The sequence below is a fragment of the Dreissena polymorpha genome, chromosome 8 (genome assembly GCF_020536995.1).
Source record: "Dreissena polymorpha isolate Duluth1 chromosome 8, UMN_Dpol_1.0, whole genome shotgun sequence".
NCBI lineage: Eukaryota > Metazoa > Mollusca > Bivalvia > Myida > Dreissenidae > Dreissena > Dreissena polymorpha.
Window position 1 is genome coordinate 92,814,177 of NC_068362.1, and position 22,976 is coordinate 92,837,152.

At 38.7% G+C, this 22,976-nt stretch overlaps 1 protein-coding gene across 1 annotated transcript in view; it reads right to left on the reverse strand.

Annotated features, from left to right (window-relative positions):
- Window positions 1-7,206: 7,206 nt before the first annotated feature.
- The window catches only part of LOC127842759 (KAT8 regulatory NSL complex subunit 3-like), a 33,077-nt gene continuing 17,307 nt past the window's right edge, over window positions 7,207-22,976 (reverse strand). The window contains exons 7-14 of the mRNA XM_052372467.1: window positions 20,941-21,078; window positions 20,148-20,366; window positions 18,536-18,607; window positions 17,960-18,034; window positions 14,973-15,465; window positions 14,595-14,750; window positions 10,514-10,702; window positions 7,207-8,971 (exon numbers count right to left, since the gene is read on the reverse strand). Coding sequence (XP_052228427.1) covers window positions 7,743-8,971; window positions 10,514-10,702; window positions 14,595-14,750; window positions 14,973-15,465; window positions 17,960-18,034; window positions 18,536-18,607; window positions 20,148-20,366; window positions 20,941-21,078 — 2,571 coding nt within the window. The 3' untranslated portion in view covers window positions 7,207-7,742. The remainder of the gene's footprint in view (window positions 8,972-10,513; window positions 10,703-14,594; window positions 14,751-14,972; window positions 15,466-17,959; window positions 18,035-18,535; window positions 18,608-20,147; window positions 20,367-20,940; window positions 21,079-22,976) is intronic.

A 22,976-nucleotide genomic window follows, 5' to 3' on the forward strand; every position in this document is an offset into this window, starting at 1 on the left:
ATTTTCCCATATGCTAATACTAAAATATGTTGGTTGGAGCGTTTCGGCTGGGATGGTAAAACGTGCCTAGCCCCTCCCCCCCCCCACGCAATATGTCTCTGCCGACGCGACCCACCCAAGATTACCCAAAAAAAGAAAAGAGAAGGTAATTATTGTAATTGTGTTTCTCGTTGTATTGCAGCGAGGAGAATAATTGATTGCATGTCATATGTCTACTAACCATTTCATCCACCTATGTAGCCGGATTGAGCTCATAGAAAGCCAAGCACCAGCTCTGGCCACGATACCAAACGGCCATAATACAATAACACATAGGACTGCTGCCTTTGTAACCACATATATTATAACCAGAAACAGTAATGTATGCGCCCTCCCTAAATACCATATACACTAATACCTCAAACTCAGCCCCTCTCTTCTTTCATCTAATAAATGATCTTTAAAAACTAGTCTGGTCCTTACAACACCACAGTGTCACAGACACCCAACTCTGCAAGAAGGAAGAATGTCCCCAATGAAATAGTCATCTCGGTCCAATCACACACACACAGTCCCTTTCTACTATCGTCAAGTAAACGATCATTCAAAAACTAGTCTGACCCTCACAACACAATACAACCAATAACCATAAAAGCAACAGGGAGAGCCCACATCGCTATACAAAGGCAGCACAATTATATTTGAACCAATACTAACACCATGTACTAACATGTCCTCCGCGATACGTTAAAGGGGGGTGCAGTGTATCGGTGCTATACACTGGGCACTTAAAAGAACCAGAGGCGCCTCTGGAATCGGTGCGTTTCCTGTATCCTGCTCAAACCCCCACTAACACCTCTCTCGGGGCGGAGAGCACAACAACCACACATAAATATAGAAAAAATAATAACAAAGCCTTAAACAACCATACCAGGATTTTCACAACATAATAACAATTATAAATAAAAAAATAAATCATATGCTAAATCATTGATATTATTTCATCATTTTCCACTATTTAATCTAGTTATAATCATAAAGTAAATATTAATTTATCACAGCCCAGCCTGATACAAGGGCTGGATGTTTGGCGGCGGGTGGGAAAGAACGATGGTGACTCCGGGTGTGGCTTTGGGAAACTCCTTGGTCGGTTCTTGGCTGATCTGTTGTCGCGCGCAGCAAATGTGGGCGCAGGGGGGGGGGGGGGGCTTGGGCCCGCTCGTCGTGGGTGCGCTTGTGCGGGGGGCAGCATGTTCTGCGGCCTGGGAACTGAAATGAGATACAGCCTTCCTCGATTGACCGACGGACGTAAAACACCGACAAACTCCTCCTCTTCCGCTCCAGACACAGGCTCAGCCACCACATAACACAAACTATACATAACCATCTACATATCAACAACACAGGAACCAGAATACACCTAACTCACTCACATACAAAACACGCCACATGATCTACACCACACCATCAGCAAACGGTACAGGGCACATTAAAGTCTCATTGGCCAACGTGCACTGAACTATTCAAACAAAAATAATAAATAATAATAATACTTATTATTTGGCGAATACCCAGGCAACCGGGGTAAATTTGACCTACTTTGGCTCAAAATTAATCTTTTTCCCCTGAAGGTCACAGGGGCAGGTCCAGCTGAAATGACTCTGTGAAGGGGCCTGGGACCTGTTAATAAACTCAGAACAACATCAACAACGTCAAAATTAGTGTGAACAATTAAATAAAACAATTACATTAGTCAAGAGAATTTATTTGATGTGTAACAAGGTAAGTTTTTTCAGACATAAAAGTTCAAATCAGTTATTCTATGTTGCGTAAAAAAAATAGACCTTTTTATTATGCCCCCCTTCGAAGAAGAGGGGGTATATTGCTTTGCTCATGTCGGTCGGTCGGTCTGTCGGTCTGTCTGTCCGTCCACCAGGTGGTTGTCAGACGATAACTCAAGAACGCTTGGTCCTAGGATCATGAAACTTCATGGGTAGATTGATCATGACTCGCAGATGACCCCTATTGATTTTGAGGTCACTAGGTCAAAGGTCAAGGTCACGGTAACCCGAAATAGTTAAATGGTTTCCGGATGATAACTCAAGAACGCATATGCCTAGGATCATGAAACTTCACAGGTAGATTGATCATGACTCGCAGATGACCCCTATTGATTTTCAGGTCACTAGGTCAAAGGTCAAGGTCACGGTGACAAAAAACGTATTCACACAATGGCTGCCACTTCAACGGACAGCCCATATGGGGGGCATGCATGTTTTACAAACAGCCCTTGTATATTATTTTTATGCCCCCCTTCGAAGAAGAGGGGGTATATTGCTTTGCTCATGTCGGTCGGTCTGTCGGTCGGTCCGTCCACCAGGTGGCTATAAGACGATAACTCAAGAACGCTTGGGCCTAGGATCATGAAACTTAATGGTTAGATTGATCATGACTTGCAGATGACCTGTATTGATTTTGAGGTCACTAGGTCAAAGGTCAAGGTCACGGTGACCCGAAACAGTAAAATGGTTTCCGGATGATAACTCAAGAACGCATACGCCTAGGATCATGAAACTTCATGGGTAGATTGATCATGACTCTCAGATGACCCCTATTGATTTTGAGGTCACTAGGTCAAAGGTCAAGGTCACGGTGACCGAAATAGTAAAATTGTTTTCGGATGATAACTCAAGAACGCATACGCCTAGTCATGAAACTTCATAGGTAGATTGATCATGACTTGCAGATGACCCCTATTGATTTTGAGGTCACAAGGTCAAAGGTCAAGGTCACGGTGACCCAAAATTGTAAAATGATTTTCGGATGATTGCTCATGAACGCTTTTGCCTAGGATCATGACACTTCATAGGTACATTGATCGTGACCCGCAGATGACCCCTATTGATTTTCAGGTCACTTGGTCAAAGGTCAAGGTCACAGTGACAAAAATCGTATTCACACAATGGCTGCCACTACAACGGACAGCCCATATGGGGGGCATGCATGTTTTACAAACAGCCCTTGTTTGATGTTGATATGAAGACGATATTAAACAAGAGCACTGCCTAGCGGGTGCAGACTGCTCATCTATTTTTAGCTCCACTACTATATATGAAATATATATAGTGGAGCTATTCTACTCACACCAGCGTCGGTGTTAGCGTTTCCGTTCCCGTTAGCGTGCAAATGTTAAAGTTTGCGTACAACCCCAAATATTTACAATGTCTCTTGACATATTGCTTTCATATTTTGCATACTTTCTTACCAACATGACCCCAACCTATAAACAAGAGCAGACAACAGTTACTGTATCAAGCATTTTGTAAGAATTATGGCCCTTTTTCACTTAGAATATGCATATTATTGATAAATCTATGTTAAAGTTTGCATACCACCTCAAATATTTTCAATGTCCCTTGACATATTGCTTTCATATTTTGCATACTTCTTAACCAACATGACCCCAACCTATAAACAAGAGCAGACAACTGAATCAAGCATTTTGTAAGAATTATGGCCCTTTTTTCACTTAGAATATGCATATTATTGATAAATCTGTTAAAGTTTGCGTACCACCTCAAATATTTTCAATGTCCTTTGACATATTGCTTTCATATTTTGCGTACTTCTTAACCAACATGACCCCAACCTATAAACAAGAGCAGACAACTGTATCAAGCATTTTTTAAGAATTATGGCCCTTTTTTCACTTAGAATGTGCATATTATTATTAAATCTATGTTAAAGTTTGCGTACCACCTCAAATATTTTCAATGTCCCTTGACATATTGCTTTCATATTTTGCAAACTTCTTTACCAACATGTCCCCAATCTATAAACAAGAGCAGACAACTGTATCAAGAATTTTGTAATTATTTTGACCCATTTCCCATTTACAATATGCATATTATTTTAGTGACATTGCCTTAACTTCTTTATTTATGATCAGATTGCATAAATACTTTGACAAAACAACACTTACCTGAATACCACAATGGATTCCACCCAAACAATACCCCACGCCCCAACCCAGAATCCCTGCCCCCCCCCCCCCCCCTCCCCCCACCAAAAAAAAATAATAAAAAATTTCCCCTTTTTTTATTTTTGAAAGATCATCTAATAAATGACCACACCCCATATAGGACAGCTCTTGTTCTTTTTAAAGGTGAAGGGACCTATCTCAATACTTCAATCGAAAAGGGGGAAGGGGTGGGGATGGAGAGGGGTGTATAGTGTGGGGGTGTGGTTATTTATTACATTATCTTTCAAAAATGAAAAAAAAAATTGGGTGGTATGGTTGGACAGTCTTTCAAAAAATTTCAAAGGGCCATAACTCTGTGAAAAGCATCCTTCCAGAACCTGCTGATAATATGCACATCTCCTCTTGGTAGTGAAGCTTCCCATAAAGTTTCATTGAATTCCGGTCATTAGTTGCTGAGAAATAGCCCGGACAAAAATTGCACTATATGTACAGTTAACGGAAAATTATTTTTTTTTTCAAAGGGCCATAGCTCTTTGAAAAATCATCAGACAAGAACCCGCTGATAATATGCACATCACCTCTTGGTAGTGAAGCTTCCCATAAAGTTTCATTGAATTCCGGTCATTAGTTGCTGAGAAATAGCCCGGACAAAAATTGCACTATATGTACAGTTAACGGAAAATTATTTTTTTTCAAAGGGCCATAACTCTTTGAAAAATCATCAGACCAGAACCCGCTGATAATATGCACATCACCTCTTGGTAGTGAAGCTTCCCATAAAGTTTCATTGAATTCCGGTCATTAGTTGCCGAGAAATAGCCCTGACAAAAATTGTGCACGGATGGACAGACAGACAGACGCACACACAGACAGACGAAGCGGCGACTATATGCTCCCCCCAAAATAAATTTAGGGGGAGCATAAAAAAGGAAAACAAAAAAAATTTTTTTTGGGGGGGTGAGGGGATTCCGGGGTAGGGCCTGGGGGATGGTTTGGATAAAGTTTATTGTGGTATGTCAGGTAAGTTTTGTTTTGTCAAAGTATGAATCAAATCTGATTATAAATAAAGAAGTTATGGCAATTTTAGCAAAATTTAATACTTTGACCTTGAGAGTCAAGGTCATTCAAAGGTCAAGGTCAAATTCAACTTGCCAGGTACAGTACCCTCATAACAATAAGAAAGTATTTAAAGTTTGAAAGCAATAGCCTTGTAACTTAAGAAGTAAAGTGAATCTACGTAGTGAAAACTCAAAATTTAACCAAATATTCAAAGTTACTAAGTCAAAAAAGGGCCACAATTCTGTCAAAATGCCAGTCAGAGTTACATAATTTTGCCTTCACAGTCGTCTTATGATAGTTAGTAAATGTTGCAAGTATGAAAGCAATAGCTTTGATACTTTAGGAATAAAGTGGACCTAAACACAAAACTTAACCAAATTTTCAATTTTCTAAGTATAAAAGGGACCATTATTCTGTCAAAATGCCAGTCAGATTTACATAACTTTGCCTAAACAGTCCTCCTATGATAGTAAGTGTTGCAAGTATGGAAGCAAAAGCTTTGACACTTTAGGATTAAAGTTGACATTAACACAAAACTTGACCAAACTTTCAATGTATAAAAAGGGCACATAATTCTGTCAAAATGCCAGCCAGAGTTATCTTACTTTGCCTGCCCAGTCCCCTCATGATAGTGAGTGTGCCATGTTTGAATGCAATAGCTTTGATACTTAATGAGAAAATCGGACCTAAACACAAAACTTAACCGGACGCCGACACTCAGGTAATGACAATAGCTCATAATTTTTTTTTCAAAAAAATTGGATGTGTCGCCTGATGGTAGCATACTTGTGTTAATTGTTTACTATTATTTCGGGGATGGGACATTAATTCTTAATGTTGTTACAATCAAACTTGTACCCTTTATTTGTTCTATTTAGTAACATTTTCAATAACGAAAAAGTCAAAATGGGTTAACCAAGATTTTCGTACAGGCGGACGGTCAGGAAAAACGCTATATGCCTCCCGCATCGTAGATGCCGGGGGCATAAACAAATTATATCAAAAAAATTTAATGTTTAAAGTTAAGCTCAAGACATAGTAGTTATGAACCTTTTTTGGGTCGCGGTCGCAGATTTCGAAATCTAAACGCAGCCCCTAAGTTCAAGGTCAAGGTCACAGGGGTCAAACCTTTTATGCGCATGGAAAGGTCTTGTCCAGATACTCATGCGTACCAAATATAAAAGCAATATCTTAAGGGACACATACGTTAAGAGCTATTTTTGAATCGCGGTCGCAGATTTCCTTAACGCGGACCCAAAGTTCAAAAATTTCATGCGCATGAATAGGTGTTGTCCAGATACATATGTGTACCAAGTATGAAAGCAATATCTGAAGGGACACAGTAGGTATGACCCTTTTTCGTATTGCGGTCACATATTTCGTAACCTGAACGCTGACCTGAAGTTTAAGGTCAATGTCACTTGGGTCAAAAATTGTATGGGCATGGAAAGGTGTTGTCCAGATCCACATGCATACCCAATATGAAAGCAATATCTGAAGGGACACAGTAGTTATGAGCTGTTTTCGAATCGCGGTCGAAGATTTCGAAACCTGTACACTGTTCTCAAGTTCAAGGTTAAGGCCACAGGGGTAATAAAATGTATGCGCATGGAAAGGTGTTGTCAAGATACACATGCATATCAAATATGAAAGCAATATCTGAAGGGACAAAGAAGTTATGAGCCTTTTTTTTAAAGACGCCGCGTACCAAGCCAACATTGCCGGAGCAAGTAACACCTGTATGTCCCCTGACCATAGTCAGGCGACACAAACAAACTGTACTATTTGAAAACGTTTTCAATAATTGTAATAAAAAGGAACGATAAAAATTTTCTGCTCTGGGGGTGGGGTTTGAACCTTGAACCTCTAGAAGCAAAAGGAAATGCACTACCATTACACCTTGCAGTCTTTTGAATTCATAGTGAAGTTAAACGACACATCAATAACACATTATTTTGGTATACATTTTCAACAATAAGCAAAAGAAACGCTTATTATTTTTCCAATTTTGATTGAAAATTATTAATATGAAAATATATTTTAAACATTTTTCTGTTTTCTTAGTCAGTACAGTTAGTATGCTTGCATGCATATAAGGCATACAAATTTAATATACAACAATTTTTTTTAATTATAATTTTTTTAAACTGTGAACAAGTCCCTTTAAATAAATAATAAAAACATACTTTGATTCCAAGTGTTTGTTTAATACATGAAACATCCAGATGTACAATACATTAACAAAACAAGTTTTAATCAAAGTAACAAAAAACAATGAAGACTGTTACAAAGATTGTAAATAAATGATGAGTGGTCAATATCAATATACACCCAAACCATTTTACAACCAAATACTCACTGATCTTATTAAAGACTTACAACAAAATTGGCCCTGTTAACCTTCTCATTAACGCCACCATTAAATAAATCCTGGACCTGAGCACAGCATAGCAAAATAAAGTTATTTCTACCAGTAATAGAAAGGAGCAATTCACTGGGAAAACTGCTTGATGCATGTCCTGATAAGCCTGTGCAGTCCACGCAGGCAAATCTAGGACGACACTCTTTAAGGAGAATCTTCTTCATGAAAAACCAGTTTAGACTAAAATTGTTGTCCCTAATTAGCCTGTGCAGAATGCTAGGACAACCCTTTACGCACATGTATTAAACCCTTCTTCCACGAGCAAGGGTCAAATGTAAGTTGAATTCATAATTGATATCTTTACAAGTCAAACTGTTTTGGTGTTCTTATTTTCCTTGTCCTGGTAGTTGCAGTGATGTTAGGTTTTGGTGTCAAAGTATTTGAGGCCACAACATTTGGCACACTTACACTGTCACAGACCAGTGTAGAGTCCAAAGCAACTGCTACAGACACCGAAGACACATCAGACGCCATCTCACTCGACCACTGCGATGCACATGTCTGCAAAGTGTGACTCTGTGTAGCAGACTGAGTTATGGGACTTGATTCCAGTAAGGACGATACCTGACCTAGAGGTTCCTCTGTGGTCTTCAGAGGAAATATCTGCAACAAGGGTGAATTGATTGAGGTGGCCTGTGATATTACGGGGCCGGGTTTCTGAGCTGTAAAGGTCTGTGACATTACTAGGCCCGGTTTCAGGGCCGTGGAAGTCTTCGTACTGAGACACATGACAGTAGCGGGCTGGGACTGCTTGAGTCCGACCTGGTTGGGCGTCTCTATGGATATGATTGGCCGACTGATGATGTGGATCGGGGACTGAACACCAGCATTTCTCATAGCTGGGCTGGCTTCACGGGATTTTGACTCCATCAGAATATCTGTGTCCACCTCATCAGACTTAGTCAGGTCTATGGTCTCTTCAATCAATATGTTTTTCATTGGAACTGATGATACTGTTGTAATCGGTAAAGTAAGATCTGTTTTCGTCAAAATTGGTGATGGTGATGTGACTGTTGCCTGTGATTGGTCCGAATTCAGAGATGTCATCCGCTTGATTAAACTGGTGCTGGCACATTTTGTCAAAGAGCTCATCAGCGTTGGAACACTGTTCTGCAACGGTGAACCCGATTGGTTCATTTGAATTTGTGTAATGCTTCCTGATTGGCTAACAGAGTAGCTAATGGTGGATGGTGGCACAACTGCTTGCTGAGAAACTACGATGGCAGGAGAATGCAGCTGAGGAGGGATTACACTGGTGGGCATGTGGGAACGAGCCAGAGTGGAAAGCAGCTGCTGGATCTGAGAGGACACGGACGATGTAGGGATGTTGCCGGGCATCTGGCGTGCAAGGGAGAGTAGTGAAGAGATTGGGGTGCTGGTGAGAGGGGCCGGGCTGGACAGAGGCTGCTGGGAACGCAGAAGGCCCTCTATAGAGATGGTGGTTTTGATGGATGGCTGATTGGCGTCTGGAAACTTCTTCTCGTAATCTTCCAGTCTGTAGGCCACCAGCGGGGCATCAGTAGCACTGCCTGAAAACACACAGGGACTCTGGAATTATACTGACTGTGAATATGATTCTATTTAATAAGTGTCTACTGTTAAGTTCATGTCTACACCACGATTTATATCTTAATCAACAAGACAATTGCCAAGTAATATATGTTCCCTACCGGCTCCACCATTGTCAGAAGTTTTATTTTTTTTTTATTTGTTGCCATAGGAACAAAATGAAATGACATGCATAATGTCCATATTGCCATCTATCCATGTTTCAAGTTTCATGAAAAAATATAAAGAACTTTTAAAGTTATTGCAGCATCCAGAAAAGTGTGACAGACAGACTCACAGACAGACGCATAGAGCGCAAACCATAAGTCCCCTCCAGTGAAACCGGTAGGGGACAATAAAAAAATGTAAATGGTTTCTTCAACTAGTAAAATTACAGTCCGCTTTTCTGTTTGTTGTTAACCACAGTCTGTAAAGTATTTTTCTTAATTGTGACACAGAGCGTTAACAAAACAGACAGAAGGTGACAACATATATTTTAATGACAAATCATTCGGTCTGTGTGATAACCACTACAGGGGTAATCACGTGGTAGTCAAGATGGCAACTTCCACGCAGAGACAGATATTTTTCGCCGTTTTAAACCCTTTATTACTATTGTTTAATTGTTTAAGGACGCTAACTTTCCAGCCATATCAGTTAGAAAGTGATTAGCGTTTATTTCATATTTAAATTCGCTTTGTATCTCGACTTTACTCCCCGCAAATTTTCTTAGTGGAGTCCTAATTAGGTCATCCTGCTAAGAAATTTCGCACTGAGTAAAGTCGAGATATAGAGCGGATATTACTATGAACTAAACGTCAGTAACTTTCTTGCTAACATGGCTGGAAAGTGGGCGGAGTTTAAATAATAATACAAGTTATTAAAGGGTATAAAACGGCGAAAAATACCGGCCTCGGCAAGGACGTCGCCATCTTGATAATCACGTGATAACTCCCTCTGCACTAGCATGAGAGCCCTAGGCTAGATCAACTGACATAAAATGTGGGTTAGTAGCAATCCTGTTTATTGTCAGGCCTTGGAATTTTCAACTGTTAACACATATGCATGATGATAAAATGGAAATAGATGAAAACAATCAATGTAAGGACATAACAATGTGAGGACATAAAGGCATACCAAGGTGAAGACATAACAACATAATGACATAACAAGGCGAGGACGTAACAAGGTGAGGACATTACAAGGTGAGGACACAACCATGTGAGGACATAAGAATTAGTACATAAAAATGTGAGGACATAACACAGTGAGTACATAATAATAAGACGGCATAAAAGTGAGGACATAAGAATGTGAGGACATAAGAATGTGAGGACATAACACATAAAGACATAACAAGGTGAGGACATAACAAGGTCAATACATTACAATGTGGAGACATAACAATGTGAGGACATAAGAATGTGGAAATAACAATGCGAGGACATAAAAAGGGATGAGGACATAATAATAAGAGGGCATAACAATGTGAGGACATGTGAAGACATTACAACACATATTACCAATATCTGCACCACTCGTTGCTGCCAGCTGCAAGTTTAGGACGCTGGACACAAAGGGTGTTGCCGTGGAGACTGTTGAGGGCTGACTGGAGAACACCGCAGTCTTGTGGCCGGACTCATCTGTCAGGATACGGAACGACGGCAACAAGCCAGGCTGTCCTCGTAACAGACCCGTCAGCTCGGGGGCAACTGAAGGCAATAATAACACACACCTATAGAGCAACTGAAGGCAACATTGACACTCATCTATGGGGAAACTGAAGGCAACATTAACACTCATCTATGGGGAAACAGAAGGCAACATTAAAACTCATCTATGGGGAAACTGAAGGCAACATGAACACTCATCTATGGGGCAACTGAAGGCAACATTAACATTCATCTATGGGGCAACTGAAGGCAATATTAACACTAATCTATGAGGGAACTGAATGCAACACCAACACTCATCTTAGGGGCAACTGAAGGCAACATTAACACTCATCTAAGGGGCAACTGAAGGCAACATTGGCCCTCATCTATGGAGCAACTGAAGGCAACATTGGCACTCATCTATGGAGCAAGTGAAGGCAACATTGGCACTCATCTATGGAGCAACTGAAGGCAACATTTGCACTCATCTATGGAGAGACTGAAGGCAACATTGGCACTCATCTATGGAGCAACTGAAGGCAACATTGGCACTCATCTATGGAGCAACTGAAGGCAACATTGGCACTCATCTATGGAGCAACTGAAGACAACATTTGCACTCATCTATGGAGCAAGTAAAGGCAACATTGGCACTCATCTATGGAGCAACTGAAGGCAACATTGGCACTCATCTATGGAGCAACTGAAGGCAACATTGGCACACATATATGGAGCAATTGAAGGCAACATCATAATTGACACTCATCTTAATTTACAGACGAATTAATTTTTGTTTTATTTAATCAAAAAAAACATAAACAACAGGGTTTGTGACAGCATCCTTCCCAGGAAACTTTTTAAGCATTTCTCAAGGTCAACAAGCGAAATTCAAGCACTATTTACAATGAAATACAGGTTTGTCTTAAGTTTGACCCAGTGTCAAATTTGAGTAATCTACTTTTGAAATTTTGGAGTCCCAACAGACTTCAGGGAGTTAAAAAATAAAGAAACTTTTTATACCTTTTTTTCGGGTTATATCACATGTAAATCCATAAATTGTTCAATTCTTTTTCATCCTTTTTTAAGATTGAAGTTCAAAGTGTCTGCTGTTCAATATTTGTAGTCATATGCTACATCACATTGCAAAATGATTTAAATCATTCCAGTCATATTTAACTTAATTATTTCAAGGTTAACAAATATACTATTACCTATCATGCATGCATATATATTATATATATATATATATATATATATATATATTTGCTTGTTTACAGGGCTCAACATTACCCTAAAAACAAACTTGCCCTGCCGGGCAAGTACTTAGAAAATCTACTTGCCCTGAACATAAAGCTACTTGCCCAAACATGAAATATCACATTAACTGTAAACCTCATATTTTTTTTTATAAAAATCAAACAATCAAGCTCATGTGATGAACTTTTTTCATGCGTTTTTATAGATTCATGGCGAAAAGTAGTGCACCCAGAAATGAACAATGAGCTCTTGTCATCACTGTACTGTTCACAGGGTTTGCAAAACATTGCTATTAACGATTCATCATAATTCAACCATTCAAAATCACTTTTCCATTTTGGTAAAAAGTTGCGTTTTCGCTTCAATTCGTATTTTTTGGCACTTTCAGATGATTTTTCTGTGCATTTTTCATTGGATTTTTCAGACTTACAGTTACTTGTAAAGCCGAAGCTAAATTAACTAGAAATTTCTTACTGTAAACAACACGTGAACCTTAACAAAAATGTCATGTTAATTGACTTAAAGCAAAAGATTGTTGAAAATGTATGTCGCAAAATATGAAATATATATATACCGAAGCTATTTGTTGTTGTTTTTATATAGTTATATAATTTTAGTAGTTTTCTTCGTGACTGAAAACACCAACGATGTTATTTGTAACTGAACAGTAATGAAAAAGATAAACACAATAGCACTTGAAAGCCGATGTTTGGAATCCCAAGTCATTTACGGCGTTTCTAAAAATAAGTTTGGAAATGCATTCACACCATGCGTAGTTTGTTCAGACTTTCGCAAACAACAATCGCCGAGGTAAAATCGTGCATAAGGCAAATTGTTCGTGATTATTTGTACGTTTTTACCACAGAAACACACATTTTTCTTTGTTCTTTTTTTGCACTTGCCCGGGCCGACAGCTAGATTATAAAATAACTTGCCCAGACCCAACTTTTACTTGCCAGGGGCAATCGGACAACCATTAATGTTGAGCCCTGGTTTAACATATGGATTAGGGAAAAAACATTATCCAGCATACTTTTGTTTTGGTGTCATAGTTGATGAATCACATTGTAATGGTGTAAGAACCCAATATTTTTCATTGCTTTATATATTATCTCCATAATATTTCTAAGAACCTGGATATGGTAAAACGCACCATAATTCTAATTTTAATTTTATTCGAATCTTACACCGAAACATAAAATTAACTTAAAACAAAGGTGCCAAACTTTCACAATATATGCCCGTTTGAAGGTTTTGGACAACTTGATAACTTGACCATTTGAGTGGCAAAATGATATATGTTTGAAAATTAAGCAACACATAACTTAACCTTTTGAGTGGCAAAATGATATATTTTATGTCATAACTAACCATTCCAGAGGCAAAGTGATATATTTTTGAAAAGTAAGCAACAAGTACAAAAATCAAAACATAAAAACAACAACAAAAAAACGTAACCTTGTTTTTGACCCGGCATGACCCATATATGAACTTGACCTACATATCAACTACACAACTTCTGACCAAATTTGGTGAAGATCCAATGAAAACTACTTCAAATTTTTAGAGAGCAGACACCATGCTAAATGCTTGAAATGCACTAAGTGACCTCGTGACCTAGTTTTTAACCCGGCATGAACCATATTTGAACTTGACCTAGATTTCATTTAGACACAACTTCTGACCAAATATGGTGAAGATCGGATGAAAACTACTTCAATTAAAGAGCAGACACTGCTGTGGCCGCCGCCTGCCCACCAAGGGTGATCCTATTATACTTCCCGTTTTGAAAGCGGGCGTATTAAACAATATGGCTCTTACAATATTATGCATGAAAAACACAATTTCCACGAGGATTACACCCTGTTGACAATATCAGCCTCTAAAGTAACTGGCCACGATTTTATCCAGGAGGAGAACATCATAGTGACCGTCCGATGATAATTGTGGGTTTGTATAAACACGCTAAAAAACTGCAATAAATATTGATTGATAGTGACACTGTTTTTTCTTGCACAACTGATTCCATCCTCAGTGACTTAGGGCAATTAAATGTGCATTGTGTAAACAATTTCAGGTATGGTGATAATTTGTTTAATACTAATTAATTAGTAATTCTCTAATTAATTAGTAATAAGAGAATGTTCTGCGAAGCTAGTTTACTTAAGTGAAAATATCTGAGAAAAATATGTTTTATTCGTAGTTCCAGTGATCCCATAGTACTACAACTTTAAGTCCATGGGACTGTGACAGGGAACCAAAATCACTAATTTCGGATTGTTTTGTTTTTGTTGATGTGTTCTAGCAGAATAAAGAGTGGCATATTGTTTGAATGCGCAAAATTTTGGACATTCTGATATACTGAAACAAGCAAGAAAGTCAGTTGATTATTTGTAATTCAAAGATGATTTTTAAAGTGTTTGACAGACTTCCCTGACACGAAAACAAGGAGTCCAAGTCTCAATTTAAGGAGTCTTGAACTCCCGGACGCTGGTTTGACCTCTAGAACAACACTGAATATCGTTCTTCATTCACCAGTTACAAGGTCCATTGAAATGACACATTCACCTTGTTTTTCCCGAACTGCATGAAACCTATGAAAGGAACTGAAGAGTGTCTGTACACACACTGCTGGGTATCAGACTCTGTATGGGGGGTGGGGGGGGGGTAGAGAGGTACCAGCAATTCTTACCTGAGAAAGCAGGCTGGTTTCCTGCACTGAGTGGTGTCTGTACACTGGGTACCGGGCTCTGTATGGGAGGGGTAGGGGTAGAGCGGTACCGCTTCTTGGGGGTGGGCAGGTCAAGGGGGTTGGTGACTCCCTTACGCTTGGTGTACTTCCTCTTCACTATAAACAGAATGGTTGAGTTCCCTTAAAAATTGCACTGGACAAAATATGAAGATTGGTTTTATGGTCTATTGTATAATTCACAAATTAAGATTTTTCCATTTTTTGATATTGCACACAGTTTTTGTATTGATTATTTAAAGATAACATTTGTAAACTTTGGCAAGAGACCATTTTTCCCAAGTGTGTAGCCTTGCTAGTTACCCTTCCACCAACACTGACCTCTCACAGGTGTATCGGAGCCCGGCGTCTGCTGGGATCCACTCAGGGCTCTAGCCCGCAGAGCCTTTGCAATTGAGAGGCGCCCGGGGGAAATGTCACTCATCTGCTCCAAGTTGGTTTGTGTTGTGAAGTCAACATCACCATCATGGTCGTCACGACTTAAATCTGCCCGCGCTTTCCGCCCATCTAAGTCAGCTAAGTCTACAATCACTGACTCCTGTAGCACAGGACTTTGGGACAGCACACCGCCAATGAACTCTGATATCTCATCCAATATTGATTTATCCACCATAACTTGAGTGACGGCCTCTAGTTTTCGCTTTGATCTCGACATTCTCAGATTGTCATCTGCCCCACCCACAACTATCAGACTGTTCTCTGCCCGCATTTTCTCTCGCATGTCCTCCATATCGTCCACGGAGCATGTGTTGGCATGCTGACCAATCACAAACAGGGTCGGGGTCCGACAGTCAAGCAAAGGGTCATCAGCATCCTGGAAACAGAGAACATTTGTGTCTGACAAATTGAGAACATATGAGCCTTGCACTGGTAAAATGGGGCTTAATGCATGCCTAAACGTGTTGTCCCATATTAGCAAGTTCAGTCTGCATAGGCTAAACTGGGACAACACTTATCGCACATGCATTATGCGCCATTTGCCCAGACTGCAGCTCATATTTTTGTGTGAAGAAATACCACAAATGACAATTATCTATGGATAACTTTATTGCAGACAAATCTAATTATGTAGAAAAATATGCCAAGTGTCAAAATAAAATATTTTTTAATCTTGGAATTGATATGTTTTGTTTCTTGGCATAGATGATATGTTTCGTTTCTTGGCATTGATAATGTTTTGTTTCTTTGCATTTCTTATATGTATTGATTCTTGGAATTTATCATGTTTTATTTCTTTGAATTGATTATATGTTTTGTTTCTGGTTTAAACGTATTTATTATCCCCACGCTTTTTGAAAAGCGTGGGGATATTGTGGTTATCTCCGCCATCTGTGTGTCTGTCTGTCTGTCCGTCCTGGCCACTATCTCCTCCTACACTATTAGCACTAGAACCTTGCAACTTACACACATGGTAGCTATGAGCATATGTGCGACCCTGCACTTATTGGAATTTTGATCTGACCCCTGGGTCAAAAGTTATGGGGGTTGGGGTGGGGCCGGGTCAGAGGTTTTCACTCATTGTTTTAGGTTATTTTGCATTAACTTCTTCATTTCTGCACCAATTCACTTCAAAATGATACTGAACATCTCTTATGACAATACGGTCAATCTCAACTATGCCCATTACCAACCCTGGGGCACCCCGCCCACATAGACCACCCTCACCCACATTTTCCTTTTACTGTGATTTCTTTATTTCTACACCGATTCACTTTTAATTGATACTGAACTTCTCTTATCATAATACGGTCAATCTCAACTATGCATGGCCCCATTACAAACCCACGGGCTCCCCGCCCACATAGGCCACACCCACTTAAAATTGACTTTTACTTTAACTTCTTCATTTCTACACTGATTCATTTCTCATTGATACTGAACTTCTCTTATGACAATACGGTCAATCTCATCTATGCATGTCCCCATTACCAATCCTGGTGCGCCCCTGGGTCAAACATGCGGCGTGGGGATAGGCGTCGGCCTCTGCCGCGCCATTTCTAGTTCAAGAATGTGTTTATAAGATAAGTTACAAACATCTTAAGTTTATAGGATTGGAACGTTAGCTTAGCTAGTAGGGTTGCTTTCCTCAGTAATATATTTACAAACATAGTGTGTTTCTTGACACTGATGGTATGTTTTGTTTTTTAGACTTGACAATTTGCATAGTTAATGGCCATTGATGATGTTTTGTTACTTGGCATTTATGATACATTTTGTTTCTTGGACTTGATATGTTTTGTGTCTTGGTATAGATAATATGTTTTGTAACTTTGCCTTGATGATACGTTTTGTTTCTTGGACTTGATATATTTTTTGTCTTGGTATAGATGATATGTTTTGTTTCTCGGCATTGATTATATGTTTTGTTTCTTGGCATTGTTGATATCCTTTGTTCCTTGGCATTGGTGATAAGTTTAGTTTTTTCCGCATTGATTATATGCTTTATTTCTTAGCATAGATGATATGTTTTGTTTCTTTGGACTTGATATGTCTTGTTACTTGGCATGAATCATGTTTTGTTTCATGACATTTATTATATGCTTTGTTTCTTAGCATTGATGATATGTTTTGTTTCTTGTATTTGATATGTTTTGTTTCTTGGCATACATGATATGTTTTGTTTCTTAAACTTGATATGTTTTGTTTCTTGAACTTGATATGTTTTGTTTCTTGAACTTGATATGTTTTATTTCTAAGCACTAATGATGATATGTGTTTTTTTCTTGCCATTTATGATATTGTCTGTTTCTTGGCTAAAATGACATGTTTTCTTTCTTTGCATAGATATGTTTAATTTACCGGTACTTGGCAAGAATCATATGTTTTGTATCTTTACATTTATTATAACTTTTTGCTTTTGGCTTTGATGACATGTTTTGTTTCTCGGACTGGTGTTTTTCTTGGCATAGGTGATATTGTTTCTTTGCATTTATGATATGTATTGTTTCTTAGAATTGATATGTTTTGTTTCTTGGCATTAATGATAATATATGTGTTGTTTCTTGGCATTGATGATATGTTTTGTTTCTTGGCATTGATCAGTTGTTTTGTTACTAGCTTTGATGATATGTTTAGTTTGTAGGGATTGATGACATGTTTTGTTTCTTGGCATTCATGATCATTACGCTCTGTTTCTTGGTGTTAAATATACATTTTGGAATATGTTTTGTAATGACATGATGATAAACATTTTATTATCACATTTGTGTTTGTTACTCTTACAAAATCTTTTTGGACAAAAAGGGAATAATAATATCTGGATATTTGAGTCAAGGTACACAAGAGGACTATAGTGCAATGTAGCCTACCCCACGTCCCCCGCCAACTCCTGTGTAGGGGAAGCCCAGACACACAACTGCTGATACACTCTCCTGAAGTGAAACCTGAAATCGGAAGTAACAGAAAATGAGTCTCCTTTTGAAAAACTGAGCATAAGGCACGTGCTTAAAGAGTTGTCTCAGATTAGACTGGGCAGTCAGCACAAGCTGATCAGGGACAAAACTGGACGCCTTTATTAAATATGGGGTTTAAAGACAGTCCCCTCTCAACGAGAATCCAGAATAGGCAGAAAGCGTCAGCCCTGATTAACCTGTGTGGCTTAACGGGCTATTCTGGAACAAAACTTTACACACCTGCATTAAGCCCTGTTTTCCCAGAACGAGGAATTAATACATGGGTGTTGGAGTGAAATAATGACTGATTGTTGTCATGTATCTATGTTGGTTATCATACAAAATAATGAATGTTTGTAGTAATCTGGTAACTTAATAAACAAGGCATTGATAGTATTGCAAAACATACTCGAGTTTCCTTCTTGAACAATACTTACATGTGATGCTACCAAGGCTCAACATACTCGAGTTCCCTTTGTGACCAATACTTACATGTGATGCTACCAAGGCTCCTATGTTCCATCCTAGAAGGACGATGGGTCGGTTCAGGAAGTGGGCCTTCAGCTGAAATGTAGTGTATATTAGCGTTACTGTGGGAAAAATGGGCTAAATGCATGTTTGTAAAGGGTCGTCCAAGATTGGTCTGTGCATAAGGCACAGGCTAATCTCATTCTGGTATGACACTTTTCCCCTTAACAGGTTTTCGCTCAGAAGACTTCCTTGGAACAAAAAAAACATAAAAGCGGAAAAATTGTCTCTGTATAGACTGAGCGTGTGGACTGCACATCCATTAAGCTTTAAGTTTTAAGTTTTTCCCAGAAATTGTTTCATGTAATTACATTTGTGGCCATATTCTTCATTAAGTAAAGAAGTCTTCACAAAGCACCTCATGGAGAAAAAATTTCAGAAAACTCAGTTGGTACAACTGTGTTCTGATCAAAGGAAAAAAAGAGATCACAACTGCAAAAAATATTTTTTCATCACTTTATAAAATAAATACATACATTAAATCCTTGCCTTTAAACATGAGATGTGTTTGTCAGAAACACAATGCCCCCTACTGCGCCGCTTTGAAGCCATATTTTTGACCTTTGACCTTGAAGGATGACCTTGACCTTTCACCACTCAAAATGCGCAGCTCCATGAGATACACATGCATGCCAAATATCAAGTTGCTATCTTCAATATTGCAAAAGCTATGGGCAATGTTTAAGTTTTTCGGACGGACAGACTGACTAATGGACGGTCAGTTCAAAAACTATATGCCACCCTTCGGGAGCATAAAAAACACACATGGACAAACCATAATGTGATGTTAAGTCTCTTGATATGTATTGTAAAATTATAAGGAAAACTGTTCGAACCAAAAACAGAAATCAAAATCCTAGTGTACATAATCTCCAACTCATTTATACGCTTGACCATTGAGGAATATTCTTTTAATTATTTAATTTCTATTAAGGAATAAATTAAATAGAATCACTTTAATATGAGAATACTTTATTAGACGTCATTTGCAACATTGGTACCCCAATATTCTCAAGATACCAAGTACATCTTAATACTTTTAAGTTAATTATTTACTTTTAGCTCAAAAGCTTGGTGAATATGGACGCAAAAATTAACCCTTTCCACTGGGATACACAGGTTGACACATGTGTAATACCATAGAGAATCAAATTAAATTAAACCTTTCTTACTAGATTCAAGTTTCTAAGGCTTTATTTCCAACCCTTAGATACTGATGAGCAGCAAATGGTATGAAACCTGAACAGCCTGCCAGCTACTTGCATATAGCCTTTTTTAATTATCTTATGAGCAGGAAGGTGTTCAGTTTCACCCTTTCCCTCTCAGAAGCAAAGTGAAAATGGTTATGTGCAAACATCATAAAACCAGAACAGCCAGCGAGAAACTTGCAGTCTGTTCAGGTTTTATGCTGTTTGCTGATCATAAGTATCCAAGGATTGCAGATGAAGCCTCAAACACTTGAATCTAGTAAGAAAGGTCTTTTTTCAATATATTTTTCTGAGGGACTACACATGTGTGAAAATATGTATCTAAGTGGTAAAGGGTTAAGACAGAAAACAAGAATCTCAGTGCCTACCTCAGTGACCTTGTCCTTGACGGCCACTATCATGTGCTCCAGACATTGCGCAATACTGACGCCACTCCCCCTGGAGACCATGTGCATGAGGACAGGGATCACCTTGCCCAGCCCCGCCAGCTGGCTGCTCCAGTAGCGCTGACGCTTTGACTGGACACTGTTGGGACCCGTGGGGCCACTTGGGGCAATCAAGATCAGAGGGTTGCCTGGCAGTTTTTTCTGTAATAAGTCGGGCGAAAAAGTTCACTTGTTTTCTCCTCATTAATTAACACCTAACCAGGTTTTGATAATTAAACACAAATTTAGAATGTCAACAAGACTTCAAATTGCCACAACATGCCCATTGGAAACATTGATCTGTAAAGGATGAATTTTAATTCATTGCATTTTTTTTATTCACACCAATGCTTGTAAGTAATTTCTTCTTAGTGATAACAGCATAAATGCCTATTCTAGAAATTAATAATTCAACATTCAAAATGTTAAATTACATAATATATTTTCAGTTGTCGTTTTTTGCGCTGATAATAAAATTTGAGCAATACTGTATACAATTGCAGATGTCATTTATGGGAACATTTAGTCAATCACTCAGATAATGAGTTACCATGGAAACATGTATAAAATCATTCAGATAATCATGGAAACATCTATTCAATCATTTAGATCATGAGTTACCATGGAAACATCTATTCAATCATTGATATAATGAGTAACCATGGAAACATCATTCAGATAATGCGTTACAATGAAAACATCTATTCGCTCATTCCGTAGACCTATAATGAGTTACCAGTTTCATCTGGGAGTACGAGGTGTGTATAGGGTCCCAGGTCTTCTTGATCATGTTGGTCAGGGTGTCTCCAGACAGCTGCTGGGCACGTATTGACAGACCGCCCACTGACGTCATGGTCTCAATCAGGCTAGGAATCTACCAGGGACAGCAGAGAGGTACAACATGCGGTCATATCCTACATGTACATGTATCTTATTTAGAAAAAACATATTAATTCAATCACATTGAAAGCCTAGAGCTGTATGTTTATAAGCTTTAAATAGTAATCTCTATCTCTATCAAATATTTGCCTTATATTCCCTATTTGCAAAAATATTGATCCATGTCTTGCCCAAATGTGACTTCAGCTATATACAGCAAAAGTAGTGACAGATAGGCCTGAGCATCTAGACATTAAGATCAAGGGCTACCCAATCCTGTCTACTTATGAGACCCATGATAGAAAATAGTGGACAGCTTAGTTCCTGATCAGACTCCACAGATGCGCAGGCTGATATTGAGCGTATTGCTGGCTGCATATGTCTGGACCATTTCCCAAAATAAATAAATCAAGCAAATTTATTGAACTGATATCCCTTGTCTCATGAATTTTCTTAATTAATGGGTGCACAACTCAAAGAAAATGTTATTTGAAGGGTTCTGAATATTCTCACTTGTTTGTGGCAGATCCACATGCTGATGGATGGACTGGGCAATAATTGTAAAGGAACACAGATGCTCCTTATTTATATCAATACACCTATGAAGTTTCATGTTGAAATCTTATAAATTATCTGAGATATAGCCCTCAAAAATAACATCATAAAACAAGATGTGTTTGTGAAACACAATGTCCCCCTATATGACGTTTGACCTTGAAGGATGACCTTGATCTTGACCCTTCACAACTCAAAATGTTCAGCTCCATGAGATACACATGCATTTCAAATATAAAATTGCAAGCTTCAATATTGCAGAAGTGACATTACATGAGCAATTTTGACCCATATATTTGACCTTGAAGGATGACCTTGACCTTGACCTTTCACCACTCAAAATGTGCAGCTCCATGAGATGCACGTGCATGCCAAATATCAATTTGCTATCTTCAATATTGCAAAAGTATTCATAAAATAAGCGATTTGGGCCACATATATTTGACCTCTGACCTCGAAGAATGACCTTGACCTTTCACCATTCAAAATGTGCAGCTCCATGAGATACACATGCATGCCAAATATCAAGTTGCTATCTTCAATATTGCAAAAGTACTCATAAAATGAGCGATTTTGGCCACATATATTTGATCTCTGACCTTGAAGGATGACCTTGACCTTTCACCACTCAAAATGTGCAGCTCCATGAGATACACATGCATGCCAAATATCAAGTTGCTATCTTGAATCTTGAAATACTGCAAAAGTGTACATTAAATTAGCGATTTTGACCCATATATTTGACCTTTGACCTTGAAGGATGACCTTGACCTTGAGCTTTCACCACTCAAAATGTGCAGCTCCATGAGATACATATGCATGCCAAATATCAAGTTGCTATCTTCAATATTGCAAAAGTTATTGCAAATGTTAAAGTTGGCGCAAACAGACCAACGTACAGACCAACCAACCAACCAACCAACCAACAGACAGGGCAAAAACAATATGTCCCCCACTACTATAGTGGGGGACATAAAAAAAGAAACAAGATTTCTTTGAGAAACACTATGCCCCCCCCAGTAAGCCAAATATGAAGTTGCTATGTAGTTTATCATGGTTACCACCAACCTGATGAAATAAAATTCCCTGACTTTTCACTGACTTTTCCCTGACCAAAAATTGGTTTTCACTGAATAATTTCGCGACATATTCGGCCTCCTCCTCCCCATACAGCCGACCAAATCCACCCATTTAATGTTTATTTTATTCTTCAACATAAAATATTTAACAACTAACAAAGCAGTACTACTTGTACACTAATCTATGCATGATGCAAGGCTATATAGTAAATAACACAAAACCGAAGAAAAACAAGAGTGCCAAACTGTCACAAGATAC